We start from the raw sequence: 27,905 nt of genomic DNA, 5'->3' as shown, positions 1-27,905 counted from the left end.
TAGCTGCATATGGCCTACTCAGGGATAAGGAAAAGTGCATAGCTTGTCTCTACATTTTTAATAGCCTATATCCAAGTTTATCTTCTGTGGATTTTCTTTGTATATTACATGGTGTAATTAGGTCTACTGCACCTGTCCTTGGGATAACAAGTTGTTCTTGGGTAATTCTTCAAATATAGCCTACGATTTGATATTTTATATTAAAAAATGTACTTGTATGGTAGGCCTATATTTATTCACTCAAAATGTACTTGATTAATTGCCTATCACATGCATACAGTATCTGCCCAAATAAGAAATATCAATTTTCCAGAAATGTAGGCCTTGTTTTATTATAGGCATATGTATATATTTTACTTAAAAATATTTGTTGAGATGGAAATTACTAGGTACTGTAAGACCCTATTTACTATTTAGCCTACTATATAGGCTAAATACAGTGCCTATAGAAAGTCATCATACCCTTTTGAAATAGTTACTTTTTTGTCTTACAGCCTGAAATCAAAACCCATTTTTAAAAAAATCTTTTCCAGTTTTATTAACAAATTTAGCTGTACAACATCAAAATAATGAAAAAAAAGTCAGCAGTTCTGAAAATTAATAAAAAATTAAAAACTAGAATAACAGGGTTGGAAAAGTCATCATACCCCTGACTTAATACTTTGTAAAGCTTCCTTTTGCTTTCATTACAGCCATCAATCTGTTTGGATATGTCTCTATTATAGCTTTGCACACCTAGATAGGGGAATATTTGCCCAATTTTCCGTGCAGAAATGTTCAAATTTAGTCAAATTCTGTAGGGAATGGCAATGGACTGCTCTCTTCAAGTCAATCCACAGATTTTCTATAGGATTTAAGTCAGGGCTCTGACTTTGCCACTCAAGGATATTCACCATCCTATCCTTAGGCCACGGCTTTGTTCTTTTGGCAGTATATGTTTAGGTTTATTGTCGTGTTGGAAGGCAAATGACCTCCCCATCCTCAGCTGTCTAGGAGAGGGACGCAGGTTTTCCTTAAGAATGTGGGTGTACTTGGCAGCATCCACTTTCCCTTCTATCCTGACCAATTGCCCAGTTCCCGCTGAAAAGAAACATCCCCACAACATAATGTTGCCCCCACCATGCTTCACACTAGGTATGGTGTGTTTTGGGTGGTGTACTGTGTTGGTTTTCGCCAAACATTGCGCTTGGAGTTCAGTGCAAAAACACATCTGGAATATTCTGCTACCATGTGGAAAAAACTTTTATGGTCAGATGAGACTAAGATCGAACTTTTTGGAGACTAAGATTGAAGTTTTTGGACTGAGCTCCAGGCGCTAACCAAACACAGTATACACACCCAAACACGCCCAAAATGATGATTTTTACATCATTGAAAGCAGGAAGTCCAACATGGAAATCCGTATTTCTCCTATCTCAAGGCAAACTGAGGGAATGATGCACGACCATTCAAAAACATGACTGGTTTTCTAAAGATACAAAGCTCAATGCTAATCGGTGAAGTGTCCCTTTAAAGGAGACACTCAGCTAGTACATCTGTTTGGCCTTTGTGACCTTATGACTTTGTATCATGGAAACCAGCCAATGCAAGGACAAGGGGTCATCCCTGTTCCCCAGGTCCTATGTTCCCTGTTTTTCCTCAAAATGGTCCTATGTTGCCCGGTCGCAATACATAGGCCTACATTAAACGAGTAACACAGTTCGCTTTTTAAAAATGGGTCTTATGTTCCCCTGGCCCCATACAAAGTGGGGAACAGGACTCGGGGAATGCTCCCCAAGACAATGTAAGTCGTTGGGATACTTGCAATGGAAGACACATTGTTGTGTATATGGTTACATGCTACCAAAGTGACTTGAAATCAAAACTCATCTGGTCCACAACAATGAAAATAATCACTCAGAAAGAGTTTCAGTTTTGAAAAACAAGACACAATCTTCTGTGACCCCTCCCATGCCCTGTCACAGTAGGCCTCTTAGCTGTTGCAATCAGGCAGACGATACAGAGTTTATTGTTGCAAATTAAATAGAAATTGTGGTCATAGAGGCTACACCTTGTGTTGACCTGACAATTATTGCTGCCCTCTGGCCATGTGCTAAAACCTAGGACAATAATCACAGTCTTGATTACAATGAATACACCAGGTTTATTTATGCACTTGATTTATTGGTTAGTCAAATGAAACCTTTATTGTGCTTTATCAAATCGCTTTAATTAATCACAAAGACAAACAACAGTGTGCAAAAAGCATTAAAACACTCAAGGAAGGGAAACAAACAGAATCCAGTTGAAATAAACTGCATTCACAATCACATCATCATATTACAGTTAACTTATTTCTGTATTCAATTCAATTTATTTATGTGTTTCTTTCTGAACACCACAATTGTTTATTAAGAATAAACAACAAAACACCTTCTATTATGAAGTATCTACATGCAATATTAACTCAGCAGCAAATATAAATCAGAGCAGGGAATGCAAAAAGAGGTAATATACTAGTTCTAAACAGAAAAATAATCATTTGCAGTCCATTTTTTCACTCAACCTCAGATGCCTAATCCATGAAGCCACCATACCTCTTCTCCATATTCGGAATGCTGGTTTCTGCAGTCTCCTCCAAAAAACGTTTTGCAAATCCGCCATGCACCTTATTAGCAACTAGCCACTCTGGTCGGCCCACTCTACGCATAAAACCCCCATAGCGCTTTTGTAGATCCCGTCCCATATCTTTATTGCTCTCCTGTGGGTCTCTCATAAAATCATCAAAGTGCTTAGAAGCTTCGTCACTATTCTGGGCATCCCTGACACCCAAATTCAGGATCTCCCTCAAAGCCTGGAGCTGCCTGGCCTCTCCTCCCTCCTGATGGGCTGTTGCGTCCTTCTTCATGAAGCCCCCATAACGTTTGCTCATCAGCTCAGTGTCCTCTCCATCAAAATGAGCTCCGGTGTCATCCCCTATCTCTGCTGTCTTTTTCATGACGAGGCCACCATAGCGTTTCATAAAGCCTCCGTACTTCTTAGTCAGCTGGTGCTGGCGCTCTGCTTCACCCTCACTCCCCTGTAGCTGGAGGGCAGCTGTGCGCTCCTCCTCCGTCAGGACGTCTCTACACATGTCCAGGTTCTGGTTGTCTACCCCTCCTTCACATTCTAGAGTGCAGCTCTATTGATCAATGTAGAAGCCAGACAGACAGATGAGCAGAATGCACTGTAACAAATTGTTATACATTTTACAGTAGATTTCATTTCATATGGTATTGCTTTTCAGATATAACAGTGGTACTGTATTTTATTATGAATTTGGGCAGTCTGCTGTATACAGTTTACTGTATGTATTGTTTATTGGTATGAAAAGTTACTAATGAAATGCAATATACATAATTCAAATATAACTTTACTTTTAATGTAATAATGAGTTACAGTGCCAGGTTGTGCATTTACACTAACATTATTGCTGGCAACTAAATTGCCAGTTAATGATTGCACATTTTAAATTTGCTTTACAGTGAAAGGATTTAAAAACTGTTAAATGATCCAGATAATAAAATGTGTCACTGAAACTACAAAGCACTGGCTTACACATATGCCTTTAAATTATAATTACAGTGAACTGATGGCCTTAACCATGGACGGGTTATGAACCTGGGCCCCTGCGCACATGCATGAAAAAGACCCCCCTGACCACCTTAGAGAGGTACAGTAGTAACTCAGTAATAGTAGGGGGTCTGGTGGCCCCCTCAGAAGAAAATGTTGAAAAATAACCCCTAAAATATCCCCAACTTCTGGCCAGTTTTGTGGAAATGGATCTTGCTGTGTTATGACTGATGAGGGGCCCCATTCAGATACCCTAACCATATCAGGAGTGAATAACATCTCTCCTAGTGTATACTGTATACAAACATATCACATACTGTAACACAAGCCACTTCCTTTGACTGAGCTAGGGGACCTATATTAGGGGTGGAGAACATACAGGCCGGCGCCCACCAGACACAGCACACAGCGTTGTGGGCTTGACGTGCAGGATTTTAGAACATTGGCTGCTGCACGGCAGATGTTATAGTGGGCTTTGCTCCGTTAAAAAACAAACTAACAAACTATTTTTTCTAATCTATTTTTTTTGTCTTGTCACGTCGTGCTATGTATGTGTCCGGTGGGCGCTGGCCTTAATAGTGCCATCTTAAGGTGGTTTGCTGGTTGACCAGCTTGTTAACCAGCTTGTTTGACCACCCTATGATGGTTGACCAGCATGACCATCTTAAACCAACAATGTCAAGCTTGGCAGGCTGGTCACCAGCATGACCACCTTACCCATACGACAGGCTGGTCACACCAGCATGACCAGCTTCCTCAGATGGTCACGCCAGCATGTCTACCCGATGGCCTAACCAGCCAGCAAAGACCCGCAATAGCTAGAGGTGAACCACCATAAGCTGGTTTCTTGATGTTTTAGTATCAAGGTACAATGAGACAATTTTGTACACTTACACTGTCAGAACTGAATGCAATTATTGGACTATGCTTTTAGAGAAAAATAGGAATGTCCCTATAGCATTGTAAACACACATACGCTTGATTGTACTCTAACAGTTATTTAATAACATGCTGTAACACTGAATTTCTGTCCAAAGATTCTTCCATGTCTTATGACTAGCCTACGGAAATGTAAGCTATGAGATATGCCTTTGAATTATTTCAATTATTAAATGAAAATCATTAGGTGAAGTAATTCAATGTTGTTAATAATCATGATTAATAATCGTGGTTCCCTGAGAATGGAATGACTTGATTAGTGCTCTGTATTCTTGTAGTTTTAGAGTTTCCAAATGTTTAAAGACTCATCTTTTCACCTGAAACTCTCTTACAGAGTTATGGGTTATGTGTTTATAGCTATTCTTACAGAATTATGCTTTGGTGCATTTATCAGAATTAAAATTCGCAAAATTGCTTGTTCAAACTGCATCATCAGCACAATTTACAAGAAATGTCTGTACAGCAAATGCTTTAGTCCAAGCAACTGATTTTGTAAATTTCAATTATGTTGGTAAAAAAAAATGCACTGGTTCCATGCTGAATAGTCTTTTTTCCCCTTTGCACAATCCTGTATATGGCTTTGTTTTCTTTATGCTGTAACATATCTGTCAACAAATTGCAAACAGCTACAGTAAAACATTGAAACATACCCAGTCTCTTGCAATAAATCCCCACCACAAAATATTGTGTTTGGGATTTTTCTTTCTGAAATACTGACAGTGCCATAGCTTTGTTGTGAGTTTCTGTTAAAAATATTTCTTTAAGAGGATTTTTTCTTCTCAAAATATATAGGCCTATGTTTCCCCTCAAGGTTGGATTTTTCATTGTGAAACTAGCCTAAAAGATGTACAGACAACTAAGATAAAAGAAGTACAGACAAGTTTAGGCTACTGTATGCTCAACCAACATAATCACCGACATATTCAGTAAATAAATGAATAAATCGTTGCATGGAGTTTAATGTTTTGGAAGATATGATGACTTACCAAACTACTTGCTTTAGTGGTTCCTTCGCGGCGATACATGCAGAGAGCGCAATCTTTCCTGCATATGCCAACAGCCAGCGCGAGGCATGAACAAACAGCCAATATTCTGAAGAAGTTCACAGTCACTGCCATTGGCTGCAAAAAGAACGATAAAACAGCTTGAAATAATTGTTTTATTTGTGATTTTTTTCGAAGTAGGCTATAGCGATCCTCATACATTTTTCTAGCCTATGAAATTACCAATGATATCCACATTTTGGTTTACCCATAGGCTACTTCCCAGTTAATAGGCTATACGTCGACTTGATAGCACTTATTCAGTTGAATATGATCACATTCTCTTAACAAATCTAAATTAAATTATCCCTCAAGTTCCTGTTTCTTCACAGTGCATAACAATGGTGTTCGCAACTAGCTGTTGTGTCCGTATAAACTCCGTTACATGTCCTTACCGAGTTTCTTCTCGTTACAGGGTCTCTTCCAAATTTAGGCTGTATAATATCAACCAGTTACAGCTTCTTTAAACAAAGTCCGAGACTGTACCTGTCGAATAGGCTAGGCTTCTCAACGAGGCACAGAATGGATACAGCAAGTCTATGATCCTCTTCAGCAATGAATATGGTGCATCAGCAGCAGGGCTTTTAAAACAAGTTGTGCATATCGTCATGCTGGGGGAAAACCCTAACAAGTGACGCAAATGATTCCATTAATGAATCCCCGTGTGTCTATCCTAATTGTCTTAAACAAATAGGTAGCATGTTGTAGCCTATAGCCTATCTAAACTTAAGCATAAGATAGATAGATAGATAGATAGATAGATAAATAGATAGATAGATAAATAGATAGATAGATAGATAGATAGATAGGTAGATAGATAGATAGATACTTTATTGATTCCCATGCAAGGGGAAATTCAAGCAAGAAACATAAGTTCTTATAGTGTATTTTAAAGTGCATTTCAATACTAAATGTAAAGCACATTGCAGCTCTAATAGCCAAATGGAGCATACTTAATTGTTTGTTGGCAAGAATATTGATATTATTATTATTATTTCATAATATCAGATCTACTGTAACTATAGCCTGCATTACAATAGTGGCTCAGGAGCTAAAGGAGTCTTCTAGGAACCAGAAGGTTGCTGGTTCAAGCCAGACTCCTCCTTACCGCTGTCCTGGAGTCCTGGAGCAAGTCACCAAACCCTACAATACCACCAGATTGACACCATTTGCATGGCAGCCTATCAGTGTGTGAACGCAAATGTGAGGTGTGTGATACTGTAAGCGCTTTGGAAGAAAGCACCATACAAATGCAATCCATTTACCATATTGTCTAACATCATATATCATTATAATTTATGGTTAAGGTTAATGACCTTTCAGTTTCTTGTTGATGTTCTAGTTTTGCTGTTCTTTTACCACTGGAAATGTCTTTTGTTTTGATACACTTACAGCATATTGGAGAGGTGCTTCAATACTTCCTTTCGAATCAACTTTAACAGGGCACTGGATAATCCTGAAGTCAATAGTGATGCCCACAGTTCAATGACTTGATGCTACAGTATGTGGATTCCTTCAACTGTTCAACTGAGCAAGGCACTTAAGTCAATCCAGGGGTAATGGCCCTTGTAACATAATTGACATGTAGTCGCTTTGGATAAAAGCATCTGATAAATATGTGTGTGTGTTTGCATTGTAGCACCAGCGTAATAACTTCCCACCAACATAATAAACCAGCAATGTAATAAAAATCGGCACGTTTTAAACAGTCCTGCAATAATTTCCCACCAACCATTTAAACGTAATGATTTCCCACCAATGTAATAACTGATGCCTATCAACGTAAGCCAATTTCCCACCAACATAATAATTATTAAGTCTGCAGAAAGTTATTACATTGGTGAAAAGGTTTTGAAAAGTTATTACATTAACTTTCCACCAATGAAAAAAAAAATCTGTTTTATCTCATGACCATAAAGGTGTTTTATCAGTTGTAAGGGTGTCACCATCTAGACCAATCTCATGACCATAAAGGTGGTCATGAGACGCACACACACACTTTCTACCTTTACTTATTATTCATCACCTTTAGGAGCCAAGCAAAGCTACACAGGCAGGACTCTTCGTGACTCTTTATGTAAAGTTCTATTGTGCTTCTTCTTCTCTTACTGCAGTGTTTCTACCCTTCTGACTTGGCGCTGGCACACACATTCACACACAGAATGTTCTTAGAACATTCTTACAACGCTCCTAAGAAGTTCTTAGCACATAAGAGCTTCTTAACAATTCTGGGAAACCCGGCCATTAACAGTCATCAACCACAACCACACATGAAGCAAACACACACTCACACACATACTCCCACAGTAACACTCACACACACACACACACACACACACACACACACACACACACACACTCATACTCCCACGGTAACAAAGTTTTTCGAGGCCGCACTGAAATACCCTGCGGTAGCTATTTGTTTCACCCCTTAAAAATTGTCATTACAGTAGTGGAACCCTCCAAGATATAATGGGCAGAGGACTGCAAGGGTTAATCCACCGTCGAGCCTAAGCCAAAGGTCCCAACACTGGATCTTGTTTAAGCCATAAGCCACATATGTGGCTATCTGCTCTCTGTAAATGTTTAATATATGCTTTGTGTATTGTGAAATTTCTATGTGTTGTCTTTCATTAATGTGTAGAAAAGCACATCAACAACACTACTGACGACATGAAAGGGGTGATATTAAATCATGTGTGGCAGTTTGCACAAGCAGTTCTTTAATCAGCCCTTATTATTCAATTTCCTTCAGGGTGAGAAAGGTGTTTATGTTTCATATTACCCATTTTACTCACCGTGCTTTACCATTGTAGTCTATAAGACAGGAGAGGTCATTAAAGCCACCCATATCTTGCATCATATATTGCAGAAGAAACTATTCTGTTATATTGTTGTTACAGAAGGTTAAGTAAGATGGCCGAAATCCCATGACTGAGTGAATTATCAAAAAATGAATGCATCTTGACATAATATCAGACGTATGACTTAGCTTTTCAATCAAAAGTAACTGGGCCTATATTATGTTAACAATATTTTGTCACTTTGGTTCCATTCCACTCCAACACCATTCAATGTCGTCTTTCAGTATTACACTACATTGTTGACGTGTAACATTGTATCATTCAGCATTTTATTATGTTATTATAAGACAATGGGGGTGATTGTTGCACAATACAGTATTTCAGCAGACTCAGAAAATCCAGAATATCTCCTGTTTCAAATACTATAGCTTAATTTATTTGCACAACTTGGTACATCTGCAAGGGTCTCATTTGCCACACAGAACCAATTAGGATGTTTATTCAAAATTGTGTTTTGATAGTGTTAACCCTATGATACATTAATTCAAAGGACAATATTTACATAAATCATGCTGTCAAAATGAAACATAATGCATCTGGTGTTAATAAATATGACTTGTGGAAAACAGGGGTAATTGGTCTAAACCACATTAAAGCCAACTAAGCCTCTAGCCACTCTCCTCTCTCACTGGTCAGAAACAGAGCCTTTCACTCCACACCTAACTACAGAACACAGGTCATCTCAGCAAACTATGAAGCAGACCAAGGATCTTGAAACAGAGGAGAAAAAGGGCATACTTCTGTGTTGACATGAGTTATTTGCATTACAGTATTAGTAATTCTGCATAAAGGATAAAAGCATACATTCATAAAGCTTGCTCTTGCATTGCTGTTGTGTCATCTGTCACAACTGATGACATTTCCTTGTTTTTTGATAATTACAATTTCCATACACTGTATTTGCAACACAACAAACAAGACTAAACTATCATTGTTGTTGCAAGTCACCATCAGAATATTTATGAAATGTATTGGACTTACCAGGCTGTTGCTGAAAGAATAAATTCCACGAATGCTGCCAGGTGTGTTGTTTAAGTCAACCCTGTATGACGCTATAGAGACACCATATGTATTTAGAGCCGAAAAATAGGAACAAACTGACCAAGACTGAAGAAAAAGGTACTAAAAGTGACATTTATCCCTCAGTCATTTAAAAACTAGAAATGTTTAAGCATCAGGAACACAATGTTGCAATGCAGTAGGCTTTGGATTCAGAAAACACTAGAGCCTATGAACTATGTTTTGTTTCAAATTTGGGAGTATTGAGCATGTGTTTCTCAGAAGACATTTAAGAGATTCTATTCTATACACTATGACCGATGTTTTTGAACACTTCTTGTGGTAGATCCAACTTCAGCGACCTTTCTTTGATTAATAGAGCACACCTGACTGTACAACCTTTAACCAAATGGGTAGCCCAACTCTAATTCCTTGACATTTTGGAAGGTTAACTGTCAGTCTGCATGCAGTAGGAGCAGTTTAAAAGATATGTTGGTAATTATGAAAGCCAATAATGAGTCATTAAAAAGTGTGTATGTGTGATAGATAGGCAGACAAACAGAGAGATAGATAGATAGATAGATAGATAGATAGATAGATATTGCATGACTAGCAATGCACATCCTTTTTGACAACTATTAAACATTATTTAATATAATTGAATTGAGAGAGAGAGAGAGAGACAGAGGCAGACAGAGAAAGAGAGAGAGAGCAACCCCCCATAGAAATATACAGGACAATTCAACATTAGATTTCAATGACTAACTTTTGGAAGTGCCATTTTAAGATTGGTAATGAAATAGAAAGTATATTTGCATATTCTTGTATAAATAGGGATGGGACAGTAATGACTTGAAAATCTGTCTGACAGAAATGTAATTGAGCAGCATGCTTTTTCAGTTTCTGCACTTTGCACTGTGTAAATGAATATGTATGAGAACCACTGCATCACCCATAGTGACAACATTAAAGAAGCTCATCATAATAAGCCATGGTCAAATGACAACCCTCAAATCTTTGAAGAAAGGGCATGGATAACTAGTCTCATCAAAGTTCCCCCCTTACTTTTGGAAGATGAATAAATTCTTGTTGCCAGAAAATTGGTAATTTTGTGTCACCAATCTTAAACACAACCCTCAGCTGCGGTGAAGGGCATTTTAGACGAACTTGTAAAAGGGCCCTGCTAAATGCACAAGACAATGAAAAAGCACAGGCGGGTAAAATAACTCATGAACTAGTTCCAACAATAACAGACAGTAAGGCTCTATGTGGCCTGTACTTTAACATGCCCTTTATGAGGCCCTGAAGCCTTTACTCTAACATGCCCTTATGATGCTCTATCTTTACTCTAACATGCCCTTATGACGCTCTATCTTTACTCTAACATGCCCTTATGACGCTCTATCTTTACTCTAACATGCCCCTATGACGCTCTATCTTTACTCTAACATGCCCTTATGACGTTCTATCTTTACTTTACATGCCCTTATGACGCTCTATCTTTACTCTAACATGCCCTTATGACGCTGTATCTTTACTCTAACATGTCCTATGACGCTCTATCTTTACTTTACATGCCCTTATGACGCTCTATCTTTACTCTAACATGCCCTTATGATGCTCTATCTTTACTCTAACATGCCCTATGACGCTCTATCTTTACTTTACATGCCCTTATGACGCTCTATCTTTACTCAAACATGCCCCTATGATGCTCTATCTTTACTCTAACATGCCCTTATGACGCTCTATCTTTACTTTACATGCGCTTATGACGCTCTATCTTTACTTTACATGCCCTTATGACGCTCTATCTTTACTCTAACATGCCCCTATGATGCTCTATCTTTACTCTAACATGCCCCTATGATGCTCTATCTTTACTCTAACATGCCCTTATGACGCTCTATCTTTACTCTAACATGCCCTTATGACGCTCTATCTTTACTTTACATGTCCTATGACGCTCTATCTTTACTTTAACATGCCCTTATGACGCTCTATCTTTACTCTAACATGCCCTTATGACGCTCTATCTTTACTTTACATGCCCTTATGACGCTCTATCTTTACTCTAACATGCCCCTATGATGCTCTATCTTTACTCTAACATGCCCTTATGACGCTCTATCTTTACTCTAACATGCCCTTATGACGCTCTATCTTTACTTTACATGCCCTTATGACGCTCTATCTTTACTTTACATGCCCTTATGACGCTCTATCTTTACTCTAACATGCCCTTATGACGCTGTATCTTTACTCTAACATGCCCCTATGATGCTCTATCTTTACTCTAACATGCCCTTATGACGCTCTATCTTTACTTTACATGCCCTTATGACGCTCTATCTTTACTTTACATGCCCTTATGACGCTCTATCTTTACTCTAACATGCCCCTATGACGCTCTATCTTTACTCTAACATGCCCTTATGACGCTCTATCTTTACTCTAACATGCCCTTATGATGCTCTATCTTTACTTTACATGCCCCTATGACGCTCTATCTTTACTCTAACATGCCCTTATGACGCTGTATCTTTACTCTAACATGCCCTTATGACGCTCTATCTTTACTTTACATGCCCTTATGACGCTCTATCTTTACTTTACATGCCCTTATGATGCTCTATCTTTACTCTAACATGCCCTATATGGCTCTATCTTTACTTTACATGCCCTTATGATGCTCTATCTTTACTCTAACATGCCCTATATGAGGCCCTAAAGCCTTTACTTTAACATGCCCTGAGGCTCTATGAAGCCTGTACTTTAGCATGCCTTCCATGTATGAACCCCTTGGTCTAATCATGGTCTTAAATGAAAGGTAGCACTGATGTTTCTTCCTGGAATGTTGATGTCAGAGGTTCTGATGTAGAATGACTACACAAAATATGGGATAATTACACAAAAGTCTCAATATATAGTATTTTTTTCAATGGGTGTCTATAAGACGGACTGTACATCTGGAAGTGTGGGCTTGCTGTGTGGCCTGTATGTCCATTTTCCATGGAGGTGGACATTCCCAGCCACATTTCCCCTCCAGACAATTGAGTTACCCGATCCCACCCAGGGGTGTATCTCTATTTCCTCTTTCTGGTGACCTTGCTTTGAACTCAGACCTATGATCTACAAGCTTTTGTCTCTATACTTATTCTACACAATCCATTAAGTTTTGATTAAAAATTCTTTTAAATCCAAGTAAAAAGCACATTTTAAGTTTAAACAGTTATTCTTCAGGTTTAAGTAAAACATACAGTTTCTTAATCGATGCAAAAATCACACTTCTACTTTAAGTAAAGTTACACTCTTATTTAAGTAAAACTAAAAATCTTGAGTAAATATACTTTTCATTTAGTGATCTATCATTATCTATTCAGTGATCTATCATCATCTATTTAGTAATCTATCATTGCTGCATTTGCACATTGGCATTGTTTTAGAGCAAGCTGGAATCAAGCAGATGTATTTGAGATATATGCAAACCTTTTAAGTACAATCAGACATTATTTAAGCAGATAAAAGCAATCAAGAAAAGCTGTAAAGTATGTGTTCATAAAGCCACACTCATCCTCATATTCTCTGCAGGTTCACAAACATACATGCACTACCTCACTAAGCCCGTTCTTATTTATGCAGCCTGAGGAACAGGCGATTGAAATTAAGCACTGATAGATACAAAACATTCTATTTCTCTCTGTAGTTTCATATGGCACTCATGAAATTGCCTTAAGATCCAGAATGTATTATTATACGAGATAAATACTCAAAGGAAAGTCATTAAAATCAATTTCTTCAAGAAAGTAAAGTGGGTTGAAGTGCATCCTCTCCATACATCCTTGAAACTTGTGTGGCAAGGAATCAAGCCCATTAAGAGCTGAAGGGGAGTGAGCAGGAGGAAAGGATGCTTCAGGAAGGCATCATGAACTCTGACACCTCCTTCCTTCTGGGCCAAACATGAGTCACTCTCTTTCTGGCAGAACTTTTTTCTTTTGCTTTCAGAAACTTAAAATCCAGAGTGATTTAGTGAAACTGAACAGAGAAAATATGAACTCATAACGAATGCTTAGTACTGTATGTAATATATATTGTTTTGATCACCATCAACATCATTGGACAAAATCCTAAAAATAATGCACATGGGAATATTTAACATTTTGCCATATTGGTTGAGGACCATTGCGACCAAACCTTGACATCTAGGCATTATCAGGGTGCACCACCATTTATCATAGTGAACACCTCACTGGACACTGTCACCCCAATGAACACCTTCCCTTGTGTTTTATGAAGTTAGGCCCACAACAGGCAAGAGGACTCCTCAGTGATGTCCAATATCCCACACATACACCTTAAGATACACCACGAGCATAACTGCAAGGCTTTCTTGTAATAACATGCATGGCAATCCAAAATGTGCATAAAAGGTGTTAAGAGCCTGATTTCTTTGTTTTCTTTCATATTACATAAGTAAACATCAATACAAGAAGGCTACACTTATGAAGTCTTTCAACATCTGCTTCTTGTTTATATGACGCCTTTAATCTAAAATGAACCTTCATCAGGTAAGCAGATAGCGAATCCAGGCTTAATTAAATTCTGCTCTCCCATAATGACTCCTGTAATGTGGCCATAGCTTTATTAGGAGTGTATCCTTAGAAAAACACATGGATGGAAACCAATCACAGGGAAGGTGACAGAAGTGACAGTTTAATTTGCCACGTTACTCATCTCAGGATAATTGGTGGTACAGGTGATACATCCATCTCCATTTTTTTATTGGCCCCTGAATGAACACAGTAATTGCCTTTAAACAGTGTCACTGTTTGTATTTCAAAGGAACTGCTCACAATAAAAGCATATGGCTTATTGAATCTTTGCTTTTCCATCCAGGGACAGAAATCTGTCCTTGTTGAAAAGCCCAAACAAGATAATGACTTACATACATTTATATATAGGCCTACATATATCTATTATTTCCTTTACCTTTCATTAAATTTGAACTGTTTTCATTGCAATGTTTCAGCATTTCCTTAATTTGTACAAAATTTTACATTTCCAATGTAATTTAGATGTAAGTTTCTTTCGCTATAAAGGACTGGATCATGTTCACGACAGAAATAGGGAAAACACAGAATCACATCATGAGACTGATTCATGCAGGAACATCTCAATTGCATAAAATAGGTTTATAAAAAAATAGCAGAAACAACTGCACACTCTTGACACAAACATTCAATGAGCGTGTCTATGTGGAGTTACCATGCCAAATCAGAATTTGTACAGTTGTTGCAATAGAAAGAGACCGGCATGGTAGAGATAGCCTACCTTAACATTGGTGTGGCAAATTGTGGTTTGGTGGAATACACGTTGGATGAATAAGAGTTAAGTTGCAAGTCAGTACATTTCAAGTCCACTGGGTTAAATTCAACCAGTTAAATATTCATGGGAAACAGTTCTTGAACTTACCAACCAGATGGCTCTCTGTTTAGCTCTGGAAGCACAGATCACCCTGAAGTCCATCTCCAATCAGTTTCATGCAAATACATATAAAACAAGAGTCTGCTAGATAATGGCAACTGATTTAAACGTTTTGTTTATTTAAACATTACATTTTTTTAGGGTTGTACACAAAAAAATGATCACCAGACTGGAGTTGATATCAAACAAAGGTCATATTTAATCTTTGTGAGGTGTGTAAAGTGTACTATGAGACATCTACCTGTAGATTAATTCTAGAGTCTAATGTACAATTACTGGTTAAAGCAGGTCGGCTGACAACAAAAAAAATCCCTAAAAATAACCTCACAGTTATTACAGTATACTGTATTGTATTGGTGTCCTGCCTTGTGAGTTTAATTGCTATATGTGGCTATAATAAACTGAACAGAGAAGCTAGTTTGCTCTGGAGATGTGAAATATCCTTGAATAGAATTTCTTGGAACACTGCACAGTAAAGTGAATCCTAGATTAATTGTGTACACAACAGTCCTCATATTGCGCAATATCATCATCAACATATTTCCAAAAATTAACCGAGGAGACAGGAAAAGTTAATCAGTTCACTTTTCATATTTCATATGCATACTTCATATAATATTTCCTCCACCAGCATCTCATCATGTGAATTCTTATTCAAGCAGTCACAATGGACACTGTTGAGTCAAATAATGAAAGCTCTTAACATAAGATTGGCTCTTACAGGTTGAGAATTTCATCGCGGCTCATTAATGGAATGTATCTGGAACGATGTAAGAGGTGAATAAAATGTGTGCGAAATCAGTGGTGCCTATCCAAGCTGCTTCACAATTCATCTAAGAAAAATGTTGGAGGCACGTAGATCGATTAAAGACATACAAAAGGAAAGCGAACAAAATGGTACTTCTATCCATCATCTTTTTCAGCCTCTGCAGTAGGCTATTTAGGTAATTGAATGTTAATTTTCTATCTCCTCCTCATCCTTTTTCAACAGTCTGTGCAGTGACAGTCACAGAATGGCTATAGAGAAAGCAGCACAATTTATATGGGTTGATTCAATCAATGGCTGTCCATTTGCATGCTCAGTTTCACCAGATGTAGGCCTACAAAACAAGCTCTTAAAACACAAAAGTATGATTTTCTTTCTGGCGTTGTCTGTTTTAGAACTACATGCATCTGCGGGCCAATATCTGACAAGGACATCGTTCCACCCATCTTCACACTCTACCACAATATAATTCACCTTCCACATAACAAAAAGGTAAAAGAGAACGCGATCATCATCAAAAAGGTAATTGAGAATGATCATAATAACAATCTTTGTTGTGCTCATTTTCTTGTACCACAAATCAGGCTATACTCCTACTCCTTGGCCTAATAGTGTCAACATGCCTGAAATTCATTCAGAGATGTTCAAGGCATGACAAGGCTTTACTAAAGTACTTGCACAAAAATAACAAATCTGCCAATTAAAGACAGGTTAGTTTACTAAAATAATTGGTTGGTGGCATGTGATTTTTGTTTTTTTTAAAAGAGTTCATGCAGTATTTAAATATTTTTTAATCAAAAACTGAAAACACTACATCCTCTGATTTGTCAATCATATTTCATGCACACAACACACAGAAGACATACATATGGCTATATATTCACCACAGCTTCAACGCAGACATACAGCTGTTCAAAAATGCTCCAAAAACAAAGCCTGACAGTGTTAAATCATAATCATCACAGTGAGTTTATGTTTTCAAAGGTGCCGTGACATCAGATTGACCTATTATGTATACGGATAACAGAATGATCAAATAACAGACTTTAATTGTATCGTTGTAACAATGGATCAAATATATTAAACATATTATATTATCATTGCTTGAAATAATTTACAAATACTGAATCTTCTGAAAGCTGCTGAAGCCACTATTGAAACAGTAAGAGCACTGTACCTGCTAGGCTAATGAGAAAAGTGTCTATCTAAAGCGGTCTTCAATAGTTTTGATGTGCACAGGTATCCTTCAATTTGTGTTTAGTTGGTAGACGTATTTTTCACTTGAGTACTACATCTAAAAAGCATACATACAGCATAACATGAAAGTCATCCAGTCGCAGATGGGTTGGGAGAGAAATTACAGACAGCTTGAAAAACCAAGGGTCCAACGCAGTAGTCAGGCACCACCCACCAAGACACCATTCTGTAACTGCACATTTTAGCATGAAAGTAAACACCCTACACATTTTAAAGGAAGTAGCCTTAATGTCTCTCCCCCAATCATTTTCATATTAGGTAAAAATACCCACAAGTAAAACCCTTGTATGGATGTGAAGTCTGAGTTAGTATTGCCAAATTATTCAAATCCTGCTTTTTTTTTTTTTTTAATTCAGAGCTGTAACATAAAACACTACTTCCAAGATACAGCTATCCTTCAGCAGACATTGGCAGAAGATAGATGTCCAGATAATTGTATTTGTCATGTTTTAAGACCCAAACGCAACAGGGTCAAATATTATCAAATGCTACTGACTAGCCTTCGCTTAAACAAACACTTCTCAGAGTTCTCAAGATTTTACAACCATCTCCATCTGTGTGAATATCAAGTACCAGTCTAATGCAGTTGAACCCCTTTCCATCATTTTATGCCAAAGGCACTCGCAATCATAGCAAACATACAGACAAACAAAGAAACAAACAAAAAAAACATTAATAATTTTCTTTCACCCTTGCAGTTCACAGAATCTATACAGAAGATGTAGATCATGTAGGGAAGAGTCTCTATGTTACATTATCATTATACAAAAGTACTTATATGTATGGGTAGCTCAAGAGTGTTTGGTGGTTGCTTCATCAGTTTATCAGACATTTTATCCAATTGTGTGCTTAGAATATCTAGTGTTTCTCCTTGTCAATACTAGATAGCCGCTCCACGAGCGTCTTATGGTCCACTTTGACACTAGCAAGCAGTCCACCGTCATTTCTCTCAGACCCGGAGTAGTCAATCTCTACTCCTTTCAGAGTGGTCATGTGACCACCAAGTGCTTTCAGAATGGCATTGCCTGCACAGATGTCCCACTTTTTGATAAAAGTGATGTGGACATAGATATCGGCCTCTTCGTACTCCTCATCAGGAGGGTCAAGAAGTGCAAGCACCTTGTAACCTGTAGGGATCACAGACACCATCAACACATAGCTCACAAGGCATTTCTTAAACTCTATTACTCATTACAAGTAGGCCTATCCATTGCTGTTTTGCATCTTTTCATCATAGATATTATAAAGTTATAATGCATTGTCCATCGAGTTCTATTTAGTGGCATACTGTAGGTTAAGTGAACATGGCCGTCATATTGCTAGGGGAAAATACTTTACAGTCTATGGGCAACGCTTGCTGCCAATCAGAGACACATCTCTGATTTTCACTCAGACACAGCTGTCTCTCCATTGGCCTCCAGTGATCACTGCTCCCACCAGGATGGCAGTGCTATTTACGCACATTCTGGAGCCCAATGCGGTATCTAGCTTTCTGATATTCATTTTTCACCACCACGTCTTGTGTGCACTGCTTAATTAACCATGTCATTATTGTGCTACCTACTGCCATGCACTGATATGAAAGAGCATTTATTTACAAACAACAAATCACTCTATTGCAGGCACAGACACTCAACAATGGCATAGCCTGCTATGTGCAACAACTAAATAATGTTTTGGGACCTGATGATCTCTTATGGCACACTAATGTAGAGAATCACTGTTCTACTGTGTATGGAGATTTTTCTTGAAAAAATGTTGTGCGGACAGAATAGAAAAAGATGCTTAAAAATAATATTTTTAATATAGGTATGCATGTATGTATATACCGGGTCTAAATGCAAAAGGTTAGAAAAATATCTCCATCTAAAATCTCTCAGCAACATGGCATTGTCCTCAGATTTTAAATGTTTGAAAGTCTTTGTCATCATGTTGTGCATGCAGAGTGAATTTTGTTTTGTTTGTTTATACTTGAACAACAATTGCATTGCTCTGTGGAATTGTTAGGTTTACGACCATGCTTATGTTTGGGATTGGCTGGCTCCAGGGGGTTACACAGTGAGTGCGTGCAAAGGTGATGTACCTGCTCCCCCTGCTGGGATGATGACTGTACTATTTCCAAAGGCTTCCTCGATGAAGCCCTTCACCTTGCCTGCATGAGAGCGGGACACGATGACCTTGGGGGCACTGATGCTGTACTCCGAACGTGGGAGCACATTGGCCCCGTCACCAACCAAGGCCCACGCTGAAAAGCAGCAAACACAACACTCATCTGGACACTCATTTACAGCACTCACAGAGATATATGAAGTATACAGTATATATGAAGCTGACAAGCACTCTAATTAAGCACTCCAAGTCATTAGCCAAGTTAACCTTAGCAAAAAGACTACCATGAAAATCAACAGTTTTTCTGCAAAATGTGTTTATTATGGTTTATAGTATTATATGTGTGAGATTCATAGTGAGTGCCTACCGGTGTATCCTGTAAAGGGTTTATGAATAACACCAATGACAGGCTCGCCATCCACAGCCACACAGACCATTGTTGTCACATACTTTTTGAGGTTCTCTGCAAAGAAAGAAAGGACATATAACCATGGTGACTGACTGGCACCTGACAAAGCAGTGTATCACAAATGTAACATAAGACAACTCCATCTTGACACGTCTTGAAAAGCATGTCCAAATCAGAGGGCTTGTTTGACTTTATGCAGCACTGTCCAGACCTGGGGCCTGTGCAGCGAAGCGGGGTTACTGGCTTAGCTGGGTTACTTCCAGAGTAGGTTGATCACGTGTGGCGTCACTTCCCGATTCCCGAAAGGTGGATAGGTTCTAACCAAGGTATGCTGCCATTGCAATTCATGCTGCATCTCAAACCTGCTCCGAGAAGGTTATGTTCTTGGTTAACCCGAGGTTTGCATTTAACCACACCCTTTATAGGCTAAGTACCAAGCCACAATGTCGGTGTAGTAGGCTACCTGGATGATCCATACAACATTGGAGCGCAAATTGGCTCTCTTCGCAGGGCGAGGGTTTTTAGAGACTGTGCCGCCAGAATCCGCTGACATACCCGGACGATATATTCTCTATGAAAGATGGATATAGATTCTCACCCGAGGGAATTCGTTATCTTTGTCAGCTGATCGAGGCAGAAGTCACCCGCCGTAACAATACTCTGCAAATTAAGGAAGGGTTTTATGCAATCGCGGGCAATTATCAATATCAAAATAGGTTTAGTCGAGGCTATTTCCATAAAGACAAATGTGAGACGTACAGTATGACTAACAATTTCCAAATCCCAACCAGTGCACCTCTGGGAGAGCATGAGGGCGATCATTTCAATCGCAGATCTTTTCACAGCATAACGTGCAGGTCTTAGGAGTAATTGATATGTGATTGGAAACGGCCGTCATGTCCTACAGAACCTTAAGTTCACCTTCTCTTCACCTATTGGACCCACATTGGCTTAAGTGTTGCTTTGCATTTTTCGGAAATTTTAAACAAATAAATCTATTGAAATGACCTTTGGCATTTTAAGGCACGTTTTGCATGTCTGATAGGCCTTTGTGTAAAGCAAGAGAGGGCCTGTCAGGTTGGAGCTGAATGTGTGGTGCTACACAATATAGCCACAATCAGAAAACAAACGGCCAAATAATCAGCCTTCCACTATTATTTGCGATGGCCAACTCTGTATTGTGTTCAAAGTGTTCAAAGACACCTTTTTCTTGTTCATTTTCATATTTAAGGAATATTAGTGCAAGCTATAACTAGGCCTATATAAACCTACCATTCTGAATAATGTTTTTGAGTTTCATTTTCACCGGCTGCCAGGTGCGTTTGGCACTGCCGTTGCATCGGAAATGTTCACAGGATTAGGCATACAGTACACTAAATCAGTCAATGGGGCTACAGTATATCCTTAATAATCTATATGGCCTGAATTGCGTTGCATCTGTAGGCCTTTTTATGAACTCAAAATGTAATTATTTCAACACATTTCAGACATTCCATAAGCTATTTATCCTCCGTAACACATATTTGAGGAACATGAACTAAAACTTTACTTATGCATTTATCTGATCTGCAATACGTTGCCAACAGCCTAGCCTTGCCTTGCCTTGCTTTGCTTTGTTTGCTGCCGACGTATTTGATTTTTGTCGTAGAGTGGGTTTTAATTCCTTGCAACTTGTTATAATAATTATGCATTCCTTATCTGTAAAATAAGGTGATCGCAACCTGCCCCTTTTGTGTGAGTGCGCACAAACTCCAATTAGGTTAACCCCGGTTCAACAAATCAACTTCTTACTCAGCGTCGTAGCACCGATTAACACCAATGAAGATAACCAGGTTTGTCAACCCCGGTTTAACAAAGTAATCCTGGGTTACATCTGGGTAAGTTAAACTCCCTTCGCAGTACAGGCCCCTGGCGGAGTGTGGTACATGTTTACAATGCATGCTGCAAAACACAACATTCAGCCGGATCTGCACAGCATGGAACCAAGTCGACCAAGTTTAGGTCAAGTAGGTGCATGCACATCCCACCTCACTGGGGCCTGAAGAAGACCCTGGTGGGTCGAAACGTTGCGTGTTGTTTTAAATAAACTTTGTCGGTCACACGGTCTCCAGTGTGCGGACATCTACTTTCTTTACCAAGTCGACCAAGCCCACTGATTGTACTGATTGTAGTTGTACATACATTTCCTGCAGTTAGAAGAAGAGTCAAGGTAGTTTTTTGTTGTTTTAAGATAAATACAACTCAACAACATTTAACCTTCAATCTCAGACATAAGTTTTACAGCAGTCCTGTCCAACATACGGCAACCTCTTGGAAATGAAGTTAATGAAAAGGTATATCTATCCTACACTAACAGCCAAAGAGTACCATCGTTCACGAGTGAAGAGAATATGACAAGGCTGTCCTACTGTACAGACTATGTCATTATCATGTAAATGACACTGAAAACAGAGATAATGATAATATCACTCTAGGAAGTTTATGTGCGTGCCCTTGTCCTTAAGCCATCAGTGAGTTGCCGCAACACAGATATCACAACATGACATTTATCTTATCATATAAAAAATACACAAGTATTATGAGAACAGTATACTACCTAACCTTTGCGCACACATAGCCTACACAGAGGCAGAGAGTTTGGTCAATAATCAAGGTCTGCCTGCTCCTAAAAGGCCTATTACAACTAAATTCTTGATCTTGTGTATGGCTATTTTGCATTTTCAAAATTGAGACATTCCTTGTTATATAGTTTTTTTTTTTCTTTCTCCCAGAACTTCTCAGTCAACGATTTCTCAGGACACTGTAACACCAGGGCACGAGAAACTTGGGAATGTAGCCCCACTAAGCTTATATGGAAAATAGATCGAATGCCGTTTTTGCTTAGCTAAGATGACAACTCTTTTGTGGTATGTTGGTCTCAAGGGGCTGCACCAAGCTAGCCCATAACAACTAATTTGTGGTGATGCATCCCCCAGTAAAAAATACACATGCAAACACATGCTGCTATAATCACCACTAATGATTAAAGCGGCTGAGATGTTTTGTGGAATTCCGTCCATGGTCCATGTATTTGTACATGAGTGTACACATCTAGTGACTGTACACCCATTTGCCTGTGGATGCGCAGGTGGTTACGCAGAGGGTTTCCAGTAGGGGATGATGTAGGGGATGTTGAGAAATTCAAAGATTATGTTGCACTCATTAGACCATCTATTACTCTGCACTACGTTTTATAACTAAGTCTGGGTATTTCACTCACCACAGTAATTTATACAATATATCTGGTTAGCTTCCATTGTCAACACATAGACAGCTTCATTGGTAAGTCTGACAAAATTGACAAATGTGATCTACCGTATTTTCCGGACTTTAAGACAGAGTTTTTTCATAGTTTGGCTGGTGACTTATAGTCAGGTGTGACTAAGTAGGAGTAAACTAGCCTGAAATCTAGACGCCCCTAGCGGCAGCAAATGTAATTTGGCTGGCGGGGCAGTCTAGGCACGATCCATAGAGCTAAGGAGCTGAGAGCTGGAAAATCAAGCGGTCCAATCACAGCGTGTATAAAGTCGGTGGACGGGCTTAACATAATGGTGACTGACATGCGACTAGAAGTTGCGACGGTAACGCATCCTGCTGTTTGAAAACAAGAAGAGGATTCGTTTAGCGTTATCCTATTGAGTGGAGAGGGAAGGTTACGCAGCCTGCTACTTGAAAACAAGAAGATGATTTGTTAAGTAAAATCCTATTGCGGAGATGGAATTTGAAAGACAACTGTTTATCCCACCCATCCGATTGAGTCCTGACTACGGTGAGTTCCCAGACCCTACATCTTGATGTGGGTCTGGCTCGTCAGGCTAGGAGAAAACATTACTGTCTACAGTCGCGAGGGCGCTCTAGGCTTGTGGAATGAGATTAGGAGCTTGGTGAACTTGCAACAGATCAGCCATTTTCTCGTAGGCCTGCTTTAAATGTATTAAATATGTAAATGCACAAGTTCAGCACACATTCAGACAAAGATTAGGGTCTGCACTATGCCTAAAACAAGCATGCATAGTCTGTTTCCTAAACTTTCCTCACCTGTTATTCAGACATGCATGAAACCATCTGAAAACAAAAATCAGGTTATTTTGAGAATGATGACTTTCTCTTCAGCATTGTCCTAACTGTTAAAAGGAGGCAGATATGACGAGGCATTGCAACAATGTTTAGGCTTCAGAGATAGTAACACAATGTCCTAATAAGATCCGGGCGAGCGACTGTTGCATGTCTGTCTACACTGAGCCATTTAAGATTTACTTTACTTGCTTATTTTACACTTTGCAGTAAGTAGTGCAAGTAGTAAGTAAAAGTGTCTCATCAACCAATCACCATGGTCATTGAAAGCCAACTCATACATGACAGACATAGTAAGTCTTACTCCGCACCAGGGTTTTCACTTCTTCTAGGTAAACGTTGATTTTTTTATCAGGATTTAGGCAAAAGCAAGTAGTTACAAACTCTCAATGTGATTTAGAGAGTGGTCAGTTTGTTCAATCAATCAATCAATCCCAGACTAAGCAGTCTTCCTGGAACGTGTTGAGCATGAATATGCACTACCAGATGTTTGGGCAATATCACACAAGCTTTGAATTCCTGAGGAATTTTCTGTGGACTTCTTTTTTTCCAAACAAGGGAGAAGTCATTGCGTATAACCTGTGAAGAGTTTAAATAGAACAGGGGGCTCAGGCACAAAGCTTGCATACACACAAAATGTTGACTACGCCATCTTTCACGCTCATGGTCGGATGTGTCAAGAGTAAATGAACATGAGAATGTGCGCTTCTCCCGGGGTTCTCCACGCCAACTTCATGTCTGGCATACGCACATTCCCAATGTGTATCATCAGTTGGCCACACTTGGAGGCAATGCAGCGCAGCAACATTAGTTGATCACGAGTCTAGGACTTTATTTGCACAGTATATTGTGAAATGTGGGTTATACAAAATAACACTTCGAGGTAGGCCCATAATTCTAGATAAATGGACACGCAACATGTGCAGATACTGCTAAGATATTAAGTAGCCGACAGCATCTAATGAAAACTGTAGCCTTATTAGAGGATATCAAGAATTAAAGAGAACTATGCAGTTTGGGCAATTTCTTCACCGTTTTCTCGTTTTTCGCTTGCAGGTTTCTCTGCTTCGGCTCCCCCCAGCTTTAGCCTATACATTTTACGAAACTCCTCGATTGGTCAGTCTGCCGTTTCCGCTTTCCCTGTTCCTCCGACAACGCTACTCACTTTCTGCTTCATTTCGCTGACGAAATGACGAATGTCTAAGAAACTCCATCGCTCCCTGGTTCTAGCCGGTGCCTGGCATGTATGTGTGTAGTACAGTAAAGCAATTTGTTACATTGCAAGCATGAAATCTAAAACTATGAAATTCCAAGCCTGCTGTAAACAAATTCACTGGCTGAATCATTGTCCTTATAACTGATAATGATGCCTACTGTAGACATACATTTATCATATCATATCAATAGCTGTCTGCACATCCAGACTCCTACCTGTGTACTCTTGTGTTGCATCCAGGGGATCAATCCAAACAGTGATCCTATCTGCAGCCACCTCTCTACTTCCTTTGATCTTCTGCTGGACATCTGGTGGAATTTCACGGGACCACACGGCAGGGTTTTCCTTGACTTCGTCATGCTCCTCTGAATTCACCTGTGGGAAGACCAAGCCAAAATCAACCTCCAGCATAGTCAGTCAAATAAAGTCTCAATCACTTCATGTCAGAAATCATACATTCAGCCTTTCTTTAACTCTCAAATTTGATGACAGAAAGACTGAGACTAAGACCTTCAGAAAGGAAGGAGCGGTGTACCAATACATCACTATAATCCACCATGGGCATAACAATCCTTTTTCAGCAGAACAATGGAAAGATTGATTTGTTTCTGTATAAGAAACCAATCTTGTGTTGCAGCTATTGTAAAGATAAGCTGTATGCCAACAGATTGATAATCTGTATGCCTAAACCTACCATACAGATCATATCATATAATTCAGCTACTCGCTCAATATTGACTCCGTCCGCAGTGGATAGCTGCAGACTATTGTGATCAATATTTCTAGCTCTGGAGAACAACTTTGTTCAAACAATAAGAATTGGTCCCAACACCAAAACCTGTCAAATAAATTCAGTTCAAATCCAGTCTTCAGATTTTTCAGCCCTTGATTTTACAGCAATGTAAATGTAAAAGTATTATTCATAGCCAGTCCAAACTCTGTCGGATAGGATTGAAGACAAAAAATGTCCTCAGTATAACTGAACCCATTGAAAACCTAGACAGCATGCACATTGATTTTCTATGAGGCCCTAGATTTGTAAAAAAAAATTGAGAGGCAAAACGTGACATACAGTAAACTAGTATACTAAACTAGTATAAGCTAATAGACACATGAAAATCTATATATTACACATAAATTAGATTAAGAGAAAATCATTGTTTTGCCTCATGGACAGGTATACAGTATAACAACTAAGTAGTAGCCTAAGTGTATTTATCTTTGAATGAATCATAGTAGCCTACATTATTGGGAAAGTGATTATGGGCTATTCCGACATTGATGTGTTCCTACTAGTAGTCCTATGAAAATTACTATTTAAAAAAATCACACCGGAATATTTGAAGTAGGCTAGTAGTGTGTTCAAGCTGGGAAGTAGGAAGATTCGAGCGTTCACTATGTTGACTGACATCAAAACATTCTCCTGAGACCTCTCCCAAAGACCGCATTTCAACCTGGGAAGTTCCCAGTTCAGGTGTGACTTGCACCCCCTAACTCTTGAACTCTCCTACTTCCTCATAAATGCACCATAGGATATGGATTCACTATGGAGACCACAGTGTGCAGTAAAATGTCACATGGAATTAAAGCACGCCTGTCAAAGACACACCTGTCGAGCACATAAAGGTAAGGAGTTGAGGACTTAACAAATGTAAGTGATAGGAACAAATGATAGGAATAATACGACAATAACATACCAACATCCACACAAACACAGACAGACGTTCCTGTCATTGCGAAATAAAGCACCAGCAACATTGCTCAAAAAGGTGCCTTGCATCATCACCTTCAGAGATTTAAGGACAAGTGCAGGATCTCAACGGGTGGAGTCAATCTTACCTGCAGAAATGGATAGGTGTTTTTAAAGAGGTAGAACATCTTTCGATGGGAATTCAAATCTCCCAATGTGAGCTTTTCACTGACACCCTCCTTAGTTTTCCCCTTCGATCTCTCCTCCAGAGCGTTGTCCTCACGGATTCTCTTTACTTCACGTCCACCTTCGACAGCAGCTTCGATCGAAAGAGCTAATAAATCGCGCAAATCCACATTTTTCTTCTGTCTAAAGGCATTTATTCGACTTGAGATCACTCCTGCATAAAGGTGATAGATCACACCAAGCCCTAACAAGCAAAATACAGCCACTCCAAGAGGAGACAGCCGGATACCCATAGGTGCCATTGTTGAGGGAAGGCAACGTAACGTTAACTGAAGTTAACTGATGCTAGCGTAGATCTAACTTACAGACTCAGTGGCTGTCAACAATTTAGCTAGGACTAGCTGATACTACACTGAATTTGACTTTGACTGAACATCTTAATTTAGCCAAGGCATCACCCAACAGGTCTTTAGTAAATACCAAAAAGTAGCGTTAACGTTAGGAAGCTGACAGCCAACGAAACTTATTGAGAAGCCTTTGACGACCGTACGTCAAATGGTAACGTTTAGTTGCTGGATAGATAGCTAACGTTATGTAGCAAGAAATTCACGTTGGCTTGCATGCAAAAACAGTCCGATTCGGCACGTTATGCTAACGTTACAAAAATCGACTAATGAAAACTACGCAAAGGGAAGTTTAAAGTAACGTTACATCGCTGCCACGTAAACTTGTCTTGTTTGCTCCACGTCCCCGGTAGATCGTAGCATACATGGGGGTCAGAGGTAAAGCCATTTCTTGTTCTTCAAAAGAGGAAGTGGTTGGGAGACCAAGAAATGGGTGCATTACTGCCATCGTCTGGGCTGGTGGTGAACATCCGTACTGTTGGACCGACAGAAAAAGAAAGCAAACGTGGTATGAGCATAGGGTATGAGCGTTCAGGGAATACATGCGTGTGCGCGACACTGAAACTACTCGATTGGTGGCAACCTGTTGGAAGGCTATTTATAGATCAACTAGGGTTGCCACCTATGTCTGACCAAAATCCTGGACATTTCGGCAACCCAATTAAGCCTTTTATTATAAGCAGCGGGACCTTCACACATCCACCCATGACAAAAATTGCCTCACTGCAGCGAAACAGATGTATTTACTAATATTATTACTATGTTATTATTATATTATATTATTTTGTTTTTATCAGTAATATAATTGTAATACTGTTCATCTGCTAGAGTTAAT

The 27,905-nt window shown here is 39.1% G+C and overlaps 2 protein-coding genes across 2 annotated transcripts; both read right to left on the bottom strand.

The window, feature by feature from the left end:
- Nucleotides 1-2,228: 2,228 nt before the first annotated feature.
- On the bottom strand, nt 2,229-6,113 carry penka (proenkephalin a). The gene is made up of 3 exons (XM_062553265.1): nt 5,969-6,113; nt 5,517-5,651; nt 2,229-3,160 (listed from the first exon to the last, which is right to left on the bottom strand). The coding sequence occupies exons 2-3, from the start codon at nt 5,646-5,648 to the stop codon at nt 2,555-2,557; spliced, it is 738 nt and encodes a 245-aa protein (XP_062409249.1). The 5' UTR covers nt 5,649-5,651; nt 5,969-6,113; the 3' UTR covers nt 2,229-2,554.
- An 8,906-nt stretch (nt 6,114-15,019) lies between these two features.
- On the bottom strand, nt 15,020-27,455 carry bpnt2 (3'(2'), 5'-bisphosphate nucleotidase 2). The gene is made up of 5 exons (XM_062516059.1): nt 26,630-27,455; nt 25,006-25,165; nt 19,420-19,515; nt 19,027-19,188; nt 15,020-18,070 (listed from the first exon to the last, which is right to left on the bottom strand). The coding sequence occupies exons 1-5, from the start codon at nt 26,966-26,968 to the stop codon at nt 17,802-17,804; spliced, it is 1,026 nt and encodes a 341-aa protein (XP_062372043.1). The 5' UTR covers nt 26,969-27,455; the 3' UTR covers nt 15,020-17,801.
- Nucleotides 27,456-27,905: the final 450 nt, after the last annotated feature.

The sequence above is a fragment of the Sardina pilchardus genome, chromosome 2, assembly GCF_963854185.1.
Source record: "Sardina pilchardus chromosome 2, fSarPil1.1, whole genome shotgun sequence".
Classification (NCBI taxonomy): Eukaryota; Metazoa; Chordata; class Actinopteri; order Clupeiformes; family Clupeidae; genus Sardina; species Sardina pilchardus.
The sequence above is the reverse complement of the archived record's forward strand: the minus strand, read 5'-3'. Positions and strand labels throughout refer to the sequence as shown.

Excerpts from the sequence above, each read along its gene's own strand:
- penka (XM_062553265.1), bottom strand. The coding sequence starts at position 5,648 with ATGGCAGTGACTGTGAACTTCTTCAGAATATTGGCTGTTTGTTCATGC. Across the intron at positions 3,161-5,516 it reads CCACTAAAGCAAGTAGTTTG|AGCTGCACTCTAGAATGTGA; the intron begins GTAAGTCATCAT and ends ATTGATCAATAG.
- bpnt2 (XM_062516059.1), bottom strand. The coding sequence starts at position 26,968 with ATGGCACCTATGGGTATCCGGCTGTCTCCTCTTGGAGTGGCTGTATTT. Across the intron at positions 25,166-26,629 it reads ACACCTATCCATTTCTGCAG|GTGAATTCAGAGGAGCATGA; the intron begins GTAAGATTGACT and ends GTCTTCCCACAG. Across the intron at positions 18,071-19,026 it reads CATCCCAGCAGGGGGAGCAG|GTTACAAGGTGCTTGCACTT; the intron begins GTACATCACCTT and ends TGATCCCTACAG.